This window comes from Patella vulgata, chromosome 5, assembly GCF_932274485.2.
Source record: "Patella vulgata chromosome 5, xgPatVulg1.2, whole genome shotgun sequence".
Lineage (NCBI taxonomy): Eukaryota > Metazoa > Mollusca > Gastropoda > Patellidae > Patella > Patella vulgata.
In genome coordinates, this window is record NC_065883.2 from 62,579,348 (window position 1) to 62,598,919 (window position 19,572).

The 19,572-nt window shown below is 36.5% G+C and overlaps 1 protein-coding gene across 3 annotated transcripts in view; it reads left to right on the forward strand.

Annotated features, from left to right (window-relative positions):
• LOC130012819 (endothelin-converting enzyme 1-like) overlaps positions 1-16,554 on the forward strand; it is a 32,329-nt gene extending 15,775 nt beyond the window's left edge. For all 3 annotated transcript variants that reach the window (XM_056100770.1, XM_056100769.1, XM_056100771.1), the window contains 13 exons: positions 468-644; positions 2,024-2,197; positions 2,975-3,064; positions 3,741-3,865; positions 4,355-4,577; positions 5,002-5,178; positions 5,836-5,939; positions 8,157-8,267; positions 9,767-9,834; positions 10,272-10,396; positions 13,039-13,197; positions 13,904-13,980; positions 15,240-16,554. In XM_056100770.1, coding sequence (XP_055956745.1) covers positions 468-644; positions 2,024-2,197; positions 2,975-3,064; positions 3,741-3,865; positions 4,355-4,577; positions 5,002-5,178; positions 5,836-5,939; positions 8,157-8,267; positions 9,767-9,834; positions 10,272-10,396; positions 13,039-13,197; positions 13,904-13,980; positions 15,240-15,339 — 1,710 coding nt within the window. In that variant the 3' untranslated portion in view covers positions 15,340-16,554. The remainder of the gene's footprint in view (positions 1-467; positions 645-2,023; positions 2,198-2,974; positions 3,065-3,740; positions 3,866-4,354; positions 4,578-5,001; positions 5,179-5,835; positions 5,940-8,156; positions 8,268-9,766; positions 9,835-10,271; positions 10,397-13,038; positions 13,198-13,903; positions 13,981-15,239) is intronic.
• Positions 16,555-19,572: the final 3,018 nt, after the last annotated feature.

Sequence of the window (19,572 nt, forward strand, 5' to 3'; positions counted from 1 at the left end):
AAAATTGTACCATATATTAGGCTCAAATTGTCCTAATCTGTATCGAGTGGACATTAAACCCCATTTCCCTCTATCGGTGTTATGTCTGTAGGATATTGTATCATAATATACTGGGCTCAAATTAGCCTAGTCTGTATCGAGTGGACATTTAACCCCATATGTCTGTACGATATTTCTTGGTTCTGTACATTAGGATACCGGCCCATATGTTTGCAAAAGTTTACCCATGTTTCTACTGTCTATAATGATAGACAGCTTTCAATTGGTCAAAGAATTGTCCTAATCATAATTGAACAAGATCCATTAAATCATCTGAATTTTGTAATTGTTACTGGTTGTGAATACAATAAACACCAGTTGTAAATAACGTTTGATACACTCACAGTTTGTATGTACCAATATTTTAAATTGTGAACAAGATGTAACAAGCAATGACGATGGTCATTAATTAGAAATTATTTTTACAGCTTATCAATAAATTGGGATCCTGGACAGTAACAACAGATGCTGTATCGGGTACATGGAACAATGAGACCTGGGATTTAACAACAGCTATATCTAGTTCCGCTAGTCTAGGCATACATCCATTATTATTTATGTATGTACAACAAGATTCTAAAAACAGTAGTGCCAACATAATGCAGGTCAGTTGTATTTGAAGAATCTATATATAAAAAGGCATTAGAACTTGGGAGATCTTAGATGATTGGAAAAAAAATGATTTTTTTTCGATTTGTCGTGATTTTTACTGTAGAGTTTATCAGGGTGTTCAAATGAGATATAATGCTGAATTTGGGAAAGGTAGTCTGTCAATCCATTGCTTAACCAGTCAGACAGGCCACTAATAAACTGGTACTTGACATATTAAATTTTTTGCCGGACATATCAATAAAAATAAAAAAAAACAGTCCTGGACAAAGTGAGAGGAAGAGGAGGTTTTGTGTGCCTGGCAAAGCCTAAATTTGTGATGGACATTATCTGTGACAGTTGCCTTAGTTCCAGGCTTGGAGTTGGGGTATTTTGAATATGACATTCTCTGATATTGATTATATTTATTTTCTTGTTGAAATTTCTAATACCTCTAATCTGTAGACATTATATCCTTATGCAATGAATTTACCAAAAATTTACATTACAAACATAGTACCTCCTAAATAAGACAGATATTCATTTGGAACTATATCACATGCTCAAGATCATACAGTTGTTCTTCCAAGGGACAGTGGTAATCCAGGACTGTTGACTAGAACTTCCTGGGTTTAGGAATTTTTAAACCTGGTCTATTCACTCGCAGAGGTGGCAACTGCAAAGTTCGCATGGAAGATGTGCTTAGTCGTTAGAATGGGACATAAAGCAAGGTCCACATTTGTGTGTGTGGAGGTCTCGGGGTTTGCCTCCGGTGTTGGTCAAGAAAGTTCCTCTGGACTTCCAGCGTGCTTGGTTTCGCCTTGTCAGTGGTGTAGGACAGAGGACCTGACATAGAACGGTGTCTAGTCATTCGGATGGGATAAAATGCATGTCCCAGGTACATATTAGCATGCACATAAAAGAACCCTTGAAAGTTTGAATTCAAAATAAGAGTAGGAAGTAGTGCCGGTGTCCGGACAAACTGATAGTCTGGAGGCTCAGTGCGGGGGGTGTGTCCATCAAATGGGCACAAAACCAGACCCGACTTTTCTAGAGTAAAATTTTGCATAGAATACGATGCCGAGTGGTAATCAGTCCACCGTTGGGGCGTTTTAGAGATATTTGAGGTCAAAGGTCAAATGGGTTCATTTGCACTGAAAGTGAATGCGCAGTCATTCTTGTATCAAGAAAATAAGCTGAAAATGATCGAAAGTAATCACACTTTCCATAGAAATGTCCATTTAATGGACCCCCCCCCCCCCCCCCCCCCGCGCTGAGCCTCCGGTCTATTACCCCTGTAGCACACTGTATGTCCCATGCTCATCTTCATTAGCTCACAGTCATTGCAGAAAAAGTCGAGCGTTCAACCCCATTTCATTTCATTTCTATATTTCAGATTAGTCAAGCTGGTTTAACTTTGAGACAACGAGAAGAATATATTAAAAATGCTGAAAAATACAAAAAGGGATTTTTGGATTTTGCAATACAATATGGACGTCTTTTAGGAGCTGATGATTCGGTTACAGATAAAATGAATAAATTGTATGATTTTGAGAAAAGTTTGGCCGAGGTAAATATTATCATATTCTTCAGTTACAAGTTTTATACTCTGCATCCACTTATAAGTTCGTCTGTCTAACCTCGTGGGTATTCTCCGGGTACTCCAGTTTCATCCCACTGTTAAAGACACCTACATGTAAGGAAATTATTGAAATAAAATTGAAGCATATAAGTTAGCCAAGGAATGACCTAGTTTGTGTTAAATTGAGTGAATGTTAAACCCCCTTTCTCTCTCTTCCTACTTATAAGTGTACAAAGGTCAGAAACTGTTGCATTCTCTTGTGTGATATCTTCCGCTAAATGGCACTCACACAAAAAAGTTATTGCACACTTTTCAGCCTTTATTTTTCATCCAAAAAATTACTTATGCTATTCCATTTACCCAGTGACATTAATAAATATGTATGGCTTGTTTAATCTTTATTTTAAAACATACTACCATTCAAAATATAATAATAAAATCTAGGAAATGTGTTCAAAATATAACGGGGTTCAAAAGAAAACAAACGGTATTGCTAAGTGTGTATGCATCAACAATACGATTGCAATCACAACTTTCAACTTCAACATTTTTATTTGCATATTACGTCCATTAAGAACAGTATACAAAACATACACATACATCAATATACATGAATACAAAAATATATTTTACATGGAATAATATATTGAAATAACATGATATAATGAGATATATACATGTACATGTTGAAGTCAAATATAGTTTGGAGACACCTAGCGCATATGTGTTTCAAGTACTGACGTATGATTATTTGTTATTTTTCAGATTTTTGTTCCAAAAGAAGAATTGATAGATATAGAAAAAACCTACCACAAAATAACTGTTGCTGATTTACAAAATATGCTTAATGAGCAGGTATATATATATTGATGAACAATCACATAGATAGTGTCCATAATAGTAAATTAACTCCCTGTTTAGTGCTTTGTAATTTGGGTTCTCTCCCTTTTTGTGAGATTTTATCAATTTTATGTGAAGCCTGTATTGCAGTGGACATTTACAGTCAAACCCATTCCCTTGATTTGATAGTGATATTAAACCTCATTTCATTTTAATTTGATAGTACTTTTATTATTTATTACTTAAATGTCTGTGTATGGTGTGTCGGGGAGCTATGGTGGCTCAGTGAGTAAGACATTGTCTCGCTAACCTGAAGGTCCTGTGTTCAATCCCTTTGTTGGACGGAGTGCCTGGCAAGGTACAAGGTATAATCATTTGGATGGGATGAAAAATGGAGGTCCTGTTACACATTGGCGTGCACTCAAAAGAACCATTGACAGTTGGAATTTGAAATAAGAGTAGGCTGTAGGACTGCTGTTTGGGCAAAATGTCTGGCGTATGCCTTTCTTCATTTAGTAGGAGCAGAACAGTAGGAAGTTAAACCCCATTTCATTTCATTTTGTATTGTGTGTCTTGTTCTGCATCTAGGTTACCCGTAATTAAGCTATATAAGTTACTCAGACAACTAGGAATATTTTATGAATGATTACAATGAGATGTAAGACAAGTATTTTATGATTGTTTGTTTTAGATTGATATAAAGAGATATCTAGATCGAATCACAAAGAGTAATATAAGTACCAGTACCAAGATAATTGTCACAACACCACCATATTTCCGTAAACTGGGATTATTACTAGCGAATACAGATAGAGAGTAAGTTGATAAACACCTTATATTCACAGAGAGAGAGAGAAATGGGGTTTAACGTCATTTCGGGACTAATACGTGGTTCAGTTTTATTTCAATAATTTGCTTGCGCGTAGGGGTCTTAAGCAGTGGGAGGAAACAGGAGGACCCGGAGAAAACCCACAAGGTTTGACAGGTGACCCTACTCCTTGTCACGTACAACTGGGGAACCGAAACCATGCCAGTTGACTCAATGACAGACCATATGATACAGCGCTAACCATTCGGCCACCCCCCACCCCCACTTATATTCAGTAGAACAATTCTCCTAATCCTCTCTGACTAAAAATACAGTCCAATAATCAAACCATTTTAGTACAAATTTACGCATTTTAGTAAAAATGCTCCAGCCAATAGATCATATTTTACAATCCAAAAGATATTTGACCCATTAATCCTCAAATAGAGAAGTACATTAACATTTTTATTTACTGTGAATCTATTCCTGTTTTATAGAGTATTAGCTAACTATGTTGTATGGAATATGCTTCAAGCGCTACCCGCCTACTTACCAGGTGAATTTACGAATGCAGCGTTAGGGTTATCAAAGGTTGAATCAGGAGTAAAAGATATAGCACCAAGATGGAAGAGATGTGTTGGTAAAACGAGTAATCAACTAGGTTTTGTTACAGGAGCACTCTATGTAAACAAAAAGTTCTCTAAAGATAACAGAAAAGAGGTAATATTTTTATTGCTGTTGTTATTTCTGCTTTATGTAGAGCAATTTTAATTAAGGCTATTATAGCATTCACATGGACTATGGTCTGATATCGCTGGTTTGAGATTTCTTCATGTTCGCATATCCTACAGAAATTTTACATTCTTCTCAGAAGGTGATTAGATGTGTACAGTAACTGTCTTCAGTTCAGACAACAAAATTAAAACTGCCGCGAGTATCAACTGTTTGCAATGGCCTGTAGCAAGCAGGCATGTAAGCGTTGCTACAGCAAAAGGCCGTCTACAATATATTTCATCAATGTCTTTCTAGAAAGATACCAATTGTGTGATGCCATGCAAAGCAGAACTGTTCTAAAGTCATTTACTTTTTGTATGTCTAGATTTTGTTCAGTTCTTTATTATTTTTATACATTTATTTAATACAGGTTGATGAAATGTTGAATAATGTTAAAAAAGCCTTTATTAATGGATTAGAAGATTTAACCTGGATGGATGAAGAAACCAAACAGATAGCTATAGATAAAGCTAAAGCTGTGGGAAATATGATTGGATTCCCAGATTGGATTCTACAACCAGAAAAACTAGATGAATATTATGAAAATGTAAGTACTGGAATACCAACTTCACTGCAGTGGGTCATAGCTTTAACTCCCCAACATGTTTTGATTTACAGCTTCTGTGATCCAAGTCAGAGTTATAATATAATTTTATGAAACTTGGTGGGATAGATTATTATTGTGTAAGGATGAACCCTATCACATATATACACATTTTGTGGGGTTATTTTTTCCTTCACCGTCAGACTTTTAAAGCTTGTGTGAACTCAATATAGGATAAGGTTCTTGATGGCATTTTGGAATTGTTCATTTTAACTGTAAAAAGAATCCTTTTGAAATACCAAATTTTTCAATTACAAAGCACCCAGTTACCTCTATTCAATAAAATTTATGAAATCTTGTAAACACAATACAGAATAAATTTTTTGAATAACTTTTTAAGAATTTCATGAGATTGTTCATCAGGGCGTCTGCTCAGAAGTTACGAATGCTTTTTATAGAGATATCTTTCCGTTCACATTATTACTTTTCAAACTTGTGAACTGGATACAGGAGAAAGCTCTGACAATATTTGATGAGATGCAGGGTAGAGCTATGATTATTTCTTTTTATTTTCCTCTTTTTTTCTCGTCTTCAAAAGGATGTGATAAATTTAAATTTTAAATTAGCTATAAGTTTTAATTTTGAATTCATCATTTTCAGATAAATATAACGGAAGGTCATTTTCTGCTTAGTCATTTAGCCTTGAGAAGCTTTGATGTGATGAAAAACATTGAAAAATTACACAAACCACCTGATAGGACTGAGTGAGTTTGGTTTCATTTTTTTTTTCTTTGTAATTGGTGCAATTACACTGAAATTTTACTTAAAATGATGCTTTTACTTAATATGATATTGTACACTGTATTCTATTCAATTAACATGACAAAATTGTTGCTTTCTTTCAATTTTGTAGCCTTTTTGGATTGTTTCTTGGTGTTATATGCCCACAAATGTCAGATTGTTGGCATATCCTCAGTGCATCCTCTGCTTTTTTCAACATTTATTTCATAGACTGGCTTTCATCATATCAAAGTGACCTATTGAAGTTTGAAGTGTGTTTCTTTAAATTGAAAATTATGATATTGAAGTTATGATTTTGTTTTAAGTAAATATCTTTATACAAGGTGTTAATAATATATGTTGCACTTTCTTTTAATTCAAAATGACACCATTTTAAGAACATTCAATAAATATATAACATATATTATGAAACCTCCAGTTTAAGGTGTAATAATTACTAATATACATCAATAAATATGTAACATACAGTGCACTCTGTCACATCCGACCTCTGATCATTCCGGCACTCTGTCACATCTGACACCATTTTCGTGTCCCGATTTATTTCCTTATTACTTCAGCCAAACAATCTCTGGTTATTACGACCTCTGTACGTTCCGGATTACGAGTTCAATCAGCCGTCCCGTCATACGATTTCCATTGAATCGACACCGTATAATCCAGCCTTCAATCGGTGGGTGTGAAGCAAACACTTACCGATCAATTATCCGTGAGATTAAAACTGGATGGGTGTGAAGCCACAAAAGATTAACAAGCAATCACCAATCAATTATCTGTGAGATTAAAACTCGCTACCGGGGGTCTTTGTTGATTACTTTGATAGTTCTAATCTCTTGTACGACAGTTGTGACAAATACTCAAGAATATTCACTAATTTTCCCCCGAATTCACAGTCGTAAAAATATTCCTAGCACCCGTTGGAAACATTTGTTGCGCATGCCGATTGAACCTGAATAACCTATAAGTTTGGTCACCTTACGGATCTCTTCGAACCGTGTGACGACGACCTGGGGATGCTCGATTCACAGTCCGGAACGTCCCGAATTGACAGAATTGCAATCGAGTGACGCGGAATTCAGTCCTGTCACAGTTCTGTCAGTCTCAACGACAGAGGTTGTGTGAGTAGAATTGTGATGTAATTAAACGCGACGAACAGGTTGCGGCTGCATGGTTGGATGAGATATTTATATATCCAGTCGACGCATCCGTTGTAGCCCAAATTACCCAATTTCACCCAATTGACACCATTTTTGGGATTGAGAGAATTCAATTCCGGAACGTACAATCGAGTACGCCCATTATCAATGAACACGTGATAGCAAAGACAAGAGTGCGATCAACTGAAAACGGCGAAGAAGATAACTTAACGACAGACTTGACCTAGTCACTATTTTTGGGATTGAGAGAATTCAATTCCAGAACGTTCAATCGAGTACGCCCATTATCAATGAACGCGTGATAGCAAAGACAAGAGTGCGATCAACCCAAGACGGCGAAGAAGATAAATTAACGACAGACTTGACCTAGTCACTATTTTTGGGATTGAGAGAATTCAATTCCAGAACGTTCAATCGAGTACGCCCATTATCAATGAACGCGTGATAGCAAAGACAAGAGTGCGATCAACCCAAGACGGCGAAGAAGATAAATTAAAGACAGACTTGGCCTATTCAAAATGCCTACGCATGTTAAATAAAATAAAAATTAATGTAATACAATTTTGAATGTACAGAAAGGTTTATCATTTTTAAAGGGAATAACATTCTGGTGATTCGAAGTTCTATGTCCGAAGCTACATTACAATAATACTTCCGGTTTTCGAAGTTACAATATTTCCGGTTTTGAGAAAACTGGGTATTCCGACACTCTGCATAATCCGACATATTGTAATGATCCCGTACGATGTCGGATGTGACAGAGTGCACTGTATATTATAAAAAACTTCCAGTATAGGTGTAATAATTACTAATATACATCAATAAATAAACTAAACTGTTGTCAGAATATCTAACATATATTATGAAACCTCCAGTTTAGGGTGTAATAATTACTAATATACATCAATAAATAAACTAAACAGTTGTCAGAATATCTAACATATATTATGAAAGGTGTAGTAATTACTAATATACATCAATAAATGGTTATAAATTTACTTATCCTAAAATTGTTTATTTTAGATGGGAAATGTCACCTGATCAAGTCAATGCATATTATAACCCACCTAATAATGATATAGTATTTCCTGCTGGTATTCTACAGCCACCCTTCTATGATCCAAACATGCCAATGTACGTATTTCATGTTTACTTTGTCATAAACTGAAAAACAATTTAATTTTAAGTTTTATTTTGTGATGATGTTGAACTATAACTGATCTTCATCAAAAATAGGGAGCCACAGTGGCTCAGTTAGTATGTCGCTGGCTAACTAACCAAGATGTCCAGTGTTCGATTCCTGTTATGACTGAGAAAGTTCCCCAGGGGATTTTCCAGCATGATTTCCCCTCATCAGTAGGACACGTGTCTAGTCATTCGGATTGGAAGGGAAACAGTAATTCTAGCTGTCTGCATGTTGGCGTACACTTAAAGAAGAGAGAGAGAGAGAGAGAAATGGGGTTTAACGTCCACTCGACACAAACTAGGTCATTTCGGGACTAACGTATGGTTTAATTCTATTTCAATAATTCGCTTGCGCGGAGGGGTCTTTAGCAGTGGGAGGAAACCAGAGGACCCGGAGAAAACCCACGAGGTTGGACAGGCGACCCTACTCCTTGTCACGTACAATCGGAGATTCGAAACCACGCCAGTTGACTCAATGACAGACTTTATGATACAGCACGCACATGCTAACCATTCAGCCATCCAACCCCCCACACTTAAAGAAACCTTGAGAGTTGGAATTTGAAATATGAGTAGTCTGTAGCACCACTGTCTAAGAAAAATGTCCTTACTAACACACTGTATGGTGTACAAACTGCTTCATTAACCCTGATGGTGCAGAAAAGTAGAAAGTTAAACCAATAAAAACCTACATCAAGACACGCTACAGATCTGGTCACCTATTGATACAGGATATCATTTTCTAAAAATATTTCCATCCCAACCAAATCTGAACTGATTGAGCTCTGATAAATTTTAAAATTTATTATATATTACTCCACTAAAAGATCCATTGAAATTGACAGTTTTGTGTTGTTATATATGTAAAATGTATTTTCAGTATATATTATCTGTCTTGATATATACTGAGGGATCTCACTGGTTTAGTGGGTAAGACGCTGGCTCGCTAGCCTGGAGGTCGGGTGTCAGTGATGCAGGACGGAGGGCCTGACAAGGACAGCTGTCTAGTCATTCGGATGACACGAAAAACCAAGGTCCTGTGTACACATTGGCGTGCCTGTAAAAGATCACTTGACAGTTGGAATTCGATATAAGAGTAGGCCGTAGTGCCGCTGTCCGGGCAAAATTTCCCTCATAGCACACTGTATGGCCGTCTTCATTAGCCCAGTTCGGAGCAGAACAGTAGGACATTAAACCCCATTTCATTTCATTTCATTTCGATATATACTGGATTAGCTGAGTGTTATTATCTGTCTTTAGAAATTTTGGACCAAAAACTAGACACCAAAAGCTATTCATTTCGTTTTCCTTCTTGGTGGGGGAGGCGCCGCCGCTCTTCGACAATTCCGTACTGACAGAATTTATTTTTTGGGATGACGTCACAATTCCAAGATGTTTGCGATGCTCGGTTCCTGGTTCATATAGTAATTTTGTACTTGTTATTTCAGAATGATAAAATATGGTTCAATAGGTATGGTATTTGGCCATGAATTAACTCATGGTTTTGATAATCATGGTAAGATAGTTACTACTTATTAAACCAAATATGTAGAGTAATAAATAGTAAATTAAATGTAGTATTTAAGAATAGATTGTTAAGCTTTACTGGAGGGGGGATGGGATAGCCTAGTGGTCTAGAGTGTCGCGCTTCGATCTCTAGCTAGCCGGTCACCTCTGGCTTGCGGTAGTGGTTTTGATCCCTGGTGTGAGCGAATGTGGCTTGGAGATAGGGGCACCTTCTCAACCTCATGGGTTTACTCCGGGTACTCCGGTTTCCTCCCAAAGGAAAGACCCCTGGGTTAAGATAATAAAAATGAAAAATAAGTCAACTTGTCTGCGATATCACCCTCGGTGGAAGCGGACATTAAGCACTAAGAACAACAAGCTTTACTGGTATGCCTCAGGGTAGCATAGGTTTGTGGTTTTAAAGATATACATTGAAAAATATTTCAGGACGTAAAGTTGATAAGTATGGTAATCTTAAAAATTGGTGGAGTAATTCATCAGCTGAACAGTTTACAGAAAAATCAAAATGTATGAAAGATCAGTACAGCAAATACAGTGTGGATGGAACACAGGTATATCTACTAAACTCCTTTAGATGGTATTAGATGACATTTGGGGGCGGGGTGGCACAGTAGCTTGTGAGTATGGTGCTGGCTGACTAACCAGGAGGTCTTTCCTGAGTCTGATGCCGGTGTACACTCAAGAAAGTTTCTCTGGATTGTCAATCTTAGTTTCCGCCTTGTTATTAGTGCCGGATGGAAGCCATGTCAATGAAAAATGGCAGCACATTAAAGATGTGTACAGTTAGAAATTGATATAAGAGTATGCCATTGAGCAGTTGTCTGGGGAGAATTTCCCTCTTGCACACTACATGGCATATGGTCATTTTCATTCCAGTCCTATGCATATTAACAAAATTTCATAAATCATGACAGTTATGAGTTAGCGTTAAAAGTTAAAACTACTTATCAGAAATAGTTGGATTCAATGCGTAATTCTTACTAATGTCCAGAATATAACTAAATCACAAATTTCTGTTTGTTCTCACCCATTTAATTAATGAGAAAAATATATATAAGTGTTTAAGTTTAATGGTGAATATACACTATCTGAGAATATAGTTGATAATATATATATATATATATATATATATATATATATATATATTTATATATATATATATATATATATATATATATATATATGGTTTCGTTAAAACACAGATCCTATTTCATTTCGTTTTTTATAGTTCAAAATTTCGTTTTACGTGTCTTTACTATACTAGGATCTGGAAAAGTTGTTATATAAGCTGTGTTCTAGATTATGTGATGGATTTGCCAATGGAACGGTCTGTTACTGCGAGTTTTTGGCGTGAGTTGCACAGAACCGTGGGTACTACACTAGAAACAGCAACGCTGATTGGTTAATCCAATGTCTGACGTCATAGGTTCAAAAGCCGCTCGTATGACCTCCACTACAACTGGTCAGATCTTCCTGTAGTGTAGACCATCGAAAGTATGAAAAAACTAAATGAAATATAGATTTGTATTTTAATCAGATTGTAGTTAAATGGTGAATATACTCTATCTGAGTATACAGCTGATAACATATATTAAATGGTGAATATACTCTGTCTGAGAATGTAGCTGATAACATATATACTATTCAAAAAAAGTAGGGGATATTTGATTTTTAAGTGTTATTAAAGTCACCTAATGAAACTGACGAAGAAACAAACGATTTATTCCAAATGATCGTTAGATTAAGTAAGGCACAGACTGACCATTATAAGGGTAAAATGATACCCGGGGTCAAACAGCAAAGTTACCACAGCATCACAACCAAGTCAGTAACGGGTAAATCCTCCTCTGTTTGCCAAACAAGCATTGATCCGACGTGGCATACTCCTAATGAGACGTCTAAGGTCATTTTGGTCCAGATTGTCCCATTCCTGTTGCAACGCAGCAGCAAGTTCTTGGACATTGGCAGGACGTTGTTGACGTTGACGTTACCTCTCCAAGCATGTCCCAGACATGCTCGATGGGGGAGAGGTCGGGACTCAGTGCTGGCCAAGGTAATGTGGTGATGTTCTGTTGTTGGAGGTAACCTGTAACGATCCTGGCCCTGTGACATCTTGCGTTATCATCCTGGAAGATGAAACGGCGGCCATGACGTCGTGCGAACGGCACAACATGGACTGCCAAGATGTTGTCCCGGTAGTACTGGCCTGTAACACGCCCTGCAACAACATGTAAAGCCGTTCTTCCAGCAACAGTGATGCCTCCCCACACCATAACAGAACCACCCCCAAATCGATCATGTCTGATGACGTTAACGTCTTGGAAGCGCTCGTTTCGACGACGCCACACCCTCCTACGTCTGTCCAAAAAATCAACAGTGAACCTTGACTCATCTGAAAACATCACATTGCTCCAGCATCGATTATCCCAGTGTTGACGATCCCTCGGCCTGTGTTGTGCCGATCTGTAGCATGCCAAGGGCACGTAACCTTTCATTTTGGGTAAGCCGACGCATATCAAAATTTGTTTTCTGGTCACTAAAACAATTAAACTGATGTTTCCACCCTGGAATTCAATGCCACAATGACTGTAACATTCAAAGTCAGAGTCGTGCAAATCTTGGGTTGGACCCCCATGATGATCCCAAGCATCACCTGCATTCCATGCGGTATCTATTGGTGCGTTTGGGCGTCACATGTAACTGGAAATGTTTCTTCTGTTAGGTTCTATAGTGACTTTTTTCGTAGTCATTTTCATATTTTAGTATTATGCCCCCAAAATCAAATATCCCCTCCTTTTTTTGAATAGTATATTAAATGGTGAATATACTCTGTCTGAGAATGTAGCTGATAACATATTAAATGGTGAATATACCCTATCTGAGAATGTAACTGATAACATATATTAAATGGTGAATATACCTTGTCTGAGAATGTAGCTGATAATATATATTAAATGGTGAATATACTCTGTCTGAGAATGTAGCTGATAATATATATTAAATGGTAAATATACTCTGTCTGAGAATGTAGCTGATAATATATATTAAATGGTGAATATACCTTGTCTGAGAATGTAGCTGATAATATATATTAAATGGTGAATATACTCTGTCTGAGAATGTAGCTGATAATATGAAATGATGAATATACCTTGTCTGAGAATATAGCTGATAATATATATTTTGTTTTTAGTTAAATGGTGAATATACTCTGTCTGAGAATATAGCTGATAATGGTGGTATAAAGTTTGGTTATATGGCGTATAAATTATCTGGTCACACAAGTAATATACAACTACCTGGTCTTGCTGATCTATCAGATGACCAACTATTGTTTCTAGGTTTTGCTCAGGTAAGATTATGGTGTTTACTCATTTTATCTATGTACAAGCCACCTTGTGATTGGTCAACTCCAGATCAACCCACCAATCAATAGGCCTACAGAAAATTCTGTGAAAATGTTCTTGAAAATTGATTATTGATTGTCGTCACAGGTCTAGAACACGCCTTTCTTAATTTGTTTTTAGAATAACCAACCATCTAATTTTAATTGGATTTAAGAAACATTTCTAATGAATAAAAATAACTAATTAGTCTCAAAATGTTGACGAGACATTAAATGCGATTCTGGTCCATTCCTTTATGATGAATTCATAGATACATATATATTCAGTGGATGACAGTTAATAAATTGTTCATTGGTATTTTTGTCATAGGTGCAAATCATATTTACGACATCATTTCAGGGGTATATATTCTTCCTTTTGCAATGGGCAGATAATAACTAAATTCTGAAACCCTGTCAGGAAGAAAATGTACTAATTGTTTTTTTGTACATTTTCTTCATGAACATTATTTCTCAGAAATAAGGTATAGGAAGAAGTATACAAAAAATATACATGTGCCAACTCTGATGTGAAGAAACGGTACAGCTTATAAAAATATCCAGGTAAAAAGTATGTTTTAGAAGAATATATTATACCCCTTCATCATAAAGCCAATTTGGATTGTCTCTCTTTGAAAAATGTAAAGGTTGTTTTTAACTTTTATAATTAAAGGCATGGTGTTCATTAAATACAGCTCAACAGACAAAACTGAGTATAATGTCTGATGTACATTCTCTTCATAGATATAGGTAGGACTTGTTCACTTTTTTCTCATGAGTTACATAATCATACTTACATTCATTTACTTACAATACACCACTTATAGTATCATTACAGTACCATTCACTTACAATACACTACTTATAGTATCATTACAGTACCATTCACTTACAATACACCACTTATAGTATCATTACAGTACCATTCACTTACAATACACCACTTATAGTATCACTACAATACAATGCACTTAATTACAATACACCACGTATGTTATTGTTACATTCACTTACTTACAATACACCACTTATAGTACCATTCACTTACTTACAATACTGACATTCACTTACTTACAGTACACTATGTATTGTATCATTATAGTACCATTCACTTACTTACAATACATAATGTATGATAATAGTACAAATATATGGTTATAATTTACATACTGATATTTGTTTTAAGTAAACAGTTTTTATTTCAATAAAAAATACATTTTGATACAAAAATAAAAATGGTTGGAGTGCCCAAGTTTAGATTTGTGGTTGATTCCATGAAGTAGTTAGGTTTTAGAACGTTAAATACTGTGTGATTCAACATGGCGCCCGAGGGGTTTAATATGAAATAGGTACGAAATAGTACCAAATGGTGGATTGGTATGAGAGTCAAGGTTTAGACTATAATGCCTTGGAAATCGGAAGTGGGAGGTGACTAATATGTGTCTCTCTTATGTGGACCGATGTGAGATTGTCCGTTGTATTAACTGGACGAGTAGGCCTATTCACCTTCGGTTTTATGTCAATGTCAAAGAAGCAGATTCTTATCAACACGATCGGCTCTGGACCGGTTTGATTCTACGTATCTCTCGTAGCTGAGAGAAAAAGAAGATTTTTTAGCCGAGAGATTATCTTCCGTCAAAATGGTGGTTGATTCCGAGGCAAAATTATGGACACTAGCACTTCAATCTACACGATCAGTACAACCCCAGTAAGCGAGCTAGCGACCCCGGTAACAAATTAGGCACCCCGCCAATTTGTCAAACCTGTGTACAACCCCGGTAAGCGAGCTATCGACCCTGGTAACTAATTCGCAAACCCCGCCAAGCCGCAACCCCGGTAACCCTGCCGGAATAGTATAAATAAAAACACCCAACACGTGAGTCCAATCAGTCTGAAGAATTCAATACGAACGAAACTAGTCCCTGACATTCGGGATAACCAGGTCTTCATAGCCACCTTATCTCTTATATTAAAAAATACATTTTGTTTCATAATATTTTTTTTTTCAGAATAATTGGATCACTGTCAAATTTTCCTCAGTTTTCAAGTGCCTTTAATTGTCCAGCCAATTCGCCTATGAATCCAGGGAAAAAATGCACTGTTTGGTGATGTGAACAATATTATAGTGAGAAACTTATAGGGAAGATTTAGATCTGCTTTAATGTTTAATAGATTATAAATTTATGATATTTCTTATTAACAATCGAATTTGACTTTTGATAGTGATAATTTAAAGAAAAACAATCTGTCCAAGCTGAAATCTCATCGAAGATTTTATTTTGTCGGACCTTATTTTATTAATGTGCAATTTTATAAAAGTTTATTGAAATAACAATCCAATTTAATGCTACATTTAAGAGTTTGGATTCATATTATTTTCTAAAATGTAAATTGTTTGGGTATTTTTTAAAAGTTAAATACTACCAAAAGAGCAGTATTTGGGGTGATTAAATTAGCTGTTGAACATGTGTGATATAAAAAAAAGGTTTTGGTGGTGGTATTTGCTAGATATGCCCCTAAAAACCTTGCCTTTAAGCAAACAGCATTATTATTGTGATGTTCCAGTGTACAAGCATATTTACTTGTTCAACTGGTAATACTCAAAAGCTCAAACTTAGTATATGCTGTTTATTTATTTGTAAAGATATTTTCTATTTAATAGATATATATTCCTATAACATATGTGCTCAAATTATCGAACTTTGAAAGGAACAAAGCTCAATCAATTTTAATAATAATACAGAGTGTAGTGTACGAAAAAAACATTTGAAGAGCCCCGGGGAAAAACGATCTAGGTCACTTTTTCAACGAACCCCAGTTAATGGTGCCATCTGGTAGAAAATTGTATAAGCTTTCTGTGGAACAATCAATTTCAGGTAAAAACAATTGGAGTCACATTGAACCAAGGCCCTTCTCAAATGGCCTCCCGGACAAATACGTCCATCGTACCATTTATTTGACCTTAACTTGGCTGAAAAGTGGAAGTCAGTTGTTGTACTGGTAATTATGATTCGTATTAAACATCATTTTAAAGTTGTAATTAAACCCATGCGTTGTTCTATTCGTGTCAGGCATTCTTGTCCAGAAGTCTGTTTTGCCTTTTATGTGAAAAGACAAAAATGTGACTTAGATCGTTCTTCCCCTAGATTCTTCATTTATATTTCTGTAACCAAGTTTCATACAAATTGTATATACAATATGTTTACCATGATGTCTTATTAATCAAATGTCTTCCATATAACATTCATATTTCATAGTGTCCTAATGTTATGTAGTTGTTAAAAATATTTTCTGAATTTACTTCTAATACAGTATAAGGTTGTTTTCAGTTGTTCTGTGTTTCAATTATTATATTACACTTATACTATATTATCAGATAAGATAACTTCAACCAAATTCCAGTAGTTCCAGACGGATGAAAAACCAATGTACTTGGTGAATACAGATTAACCTACTAACTTGTGAGATGCATTACGATAGAATTGTCCTTATTAAGTCCACGATCTTGTCAGATACATTCGGATATGTTTCGATGCTAACGACACGATTGCTAGGACTCACCTCAATATATGATAAGACCTGATAGGATCTTCATGATTGAAACCATGATTTCAATCGTAGCGTGAATCATGATAGTAGGAAACTAGCATAAACTAGTACTCAATGAGTTCAGGTTATAATCTTCTAACTACCGACCGAGAATAGCGAGAATAGTTAAGCGGGGGGAAGGAGGGGGCTAAACTGTATGGAGTATGCCTTGAATCCTGATTATGTCGTCTATAATTTTTTGACCCATCTGTATGTACATGTATGTAGAATACTTAACCCTGTCGTTAACCTTCCACCTCTAAACCATGCATTTTTACCAAAACCTGACTGAAAATGTTAATTCAAACCTTCTTCTTCGCTTCTAATCAATAAAATAAACACAGATGACCATGCAAAATGGGAGAGAATCGCTATTTATATAAAAGACAACGATATGTACAAATAATATGGTGGTCTGCATCCAGAATAGTTTAGAAAAAGTTATGTCCCTCGATCTGTACTTTTTAGTACGGTTTTTATAGTGTCTCTGATCCACCGAAAACAGCGACAGCCTACTGCCTAAAAGAAGGGGAAATAAGACATTGATTTACCGGCCATTTTTCGCCTTTTTTTTATTCTGCCCCAAAGATTAAGCAGGAGTCAGATTTATTTTCAGTAGTTTTTATTTAATTCTTGGCTTACTGTGTCAACAGTGGATTTGTGTAACTTAGCCAATTCATACTGAAACAAGTGGTGCGAGTTGATCTAGAAGGCGGAATATAGGCTATACTTTAAATGCAGGCTAATTATGTCATTGTGAGATAAAAAAAAAACTCTTGATATTATTGCCTGCTGGTATAAATACACTTTTATACGCCCAAATTTTAGTGCCCCGGTCGTTCTCGCAATAATTGGCTTGTGAACGCGTTGGGTTGATGAGAGGACGAACCCCCTTTTCCGAAAACTTTGTAAAAGCGATAGAAGCTACAGTTTGAACGTATTTTGTAAAAGAAAATATGTGAAGCATAGCGACGAGCCCTATCGATTTTCAACGTTCCGTGACATTCTTGGGTTTTTTTTCGGTGGCTAGGTGGGTAAGACGCTGACTCGCTAGCCTGGAGATCGGGTGTTCGATCCCTGCATTGGCCGAGAAAGTTCATCCAGATTTACCGGCGTGGTTCCACTTTGTCAGTGATGCCTGACAAGGAAAGCTGTCTAGTCGTTCGGATGGTACGGAAAACCGAGGTCCCCTGTACACATTGGCGTGCACGTAAAAGATCCCTTGACAGATGGAATTCGATATAAGAGTAGGCCGTAGTGCCGCTGTGCGGGCAAAATTTCCCTCATAGCATACTGTATGGCACATGCTCGTCTTCATTAGTCCAGTTCGGAGCAGAACAGTAGGACGTTAAACCCCATTTCATTTCCGTGACATTTTCCGAAAACCCCGTGAATGCGATCATTGTCTAATGGATATTTTTGGTGTGAAGCATTGGGATAGGAGAGAATGAACTCGGCTAATTTTCAGCATTCTAAGACTTTTTGTTCCAGAGATATATTACCTGTTAGGGAAAGCTTGTGAACACAATAGAGATCAAATCAACACCCGAGATTTCTTTTGGCATAAACTTCTGTCTATCTTTTCCAAACAAACTGCTGTGTGGGCGTATTTCCATCTTTGTAAATGCAACGATGCATGATACGATCAACAAAACAAACTTTACGGTAATGTTTTTAATGAATACGAAATTTAATATGTGCAATAACTAGTTTCGGGGAGTTTTGTAAATGAATAATTCATAGGAAAACATCAGTTACGGTAAATGATCAAATACCTATTACCAATATGGGAAATGAGGAGATGTAATATTAATATATCTCCCCTGGTGAGTAAATAGATACGATACTTTTATAAACAATTTAAGCAACTATGTTGAATATAAGAAAATAGAACGAAATGTAATGGGGCGTAACGTCCTACTTACAGGGCCGACTGGGCTAATGAAGACGGGCAAACACCATACAGTGTGCTATGAGGGATTATTTTGATGGACAGTGGCTCCACGGCCTCCTCTTATTAATCGAATTCGAACAGCCAAGGTTTTTTTTTACGTGTTCGCTGATGTGTACACGGGACTTTGGTTTTTCGTCCCACACGAACGAATATACGTTGTCCACTGCCCCCCCCCCCCCACACACACACAGAGGTCCTGGAGCGCTGACAAGGGGAAGTCGAGGTCCCGCGTATCCATTGGCGTACACGTTAAAGGCCCCTTGGCAGTTGGAATTCGGTATAACAGTAGGCATAGTGCCGCTGCGTGTCTTTCAATGTGGCTATACTGGAATGACTAGTGAATAACACCGCGAAACATCGAAGAATCTCGTCAATGTTCAACTCCAAGGTGTGGACCGACGGACAAGAGTGGTGACAATATACCTGATTAATCGTAGACTGATACAGTGTGCCGAATTTGTGCTTTGTCGTGGGCTATTGTCGGAAGTAGCCCATCTTCCTACTATCACGATTCGCGCTACGATTGAAATCGTGGTTTTAATCGTGGGTTAATCGTGGTGGTCCTTATCATAAGTATATTGAGGTCAGTCGTAGCAATCGTGTTGATCGTATCGAAACGTATCCGAACGTATTTTTACTTACTGGATCGTAGACTCATCAGGGACAATCCTATACGACAGTGGGAACCTAGCAATACAGGCTGGATAGTTTAAAAAGATGCGAAATTAAAATAATTAGTAATAAATTAATAATATTAATCTATGGTACAAGGCGTGTTTATATAAATGAAACTAAACATA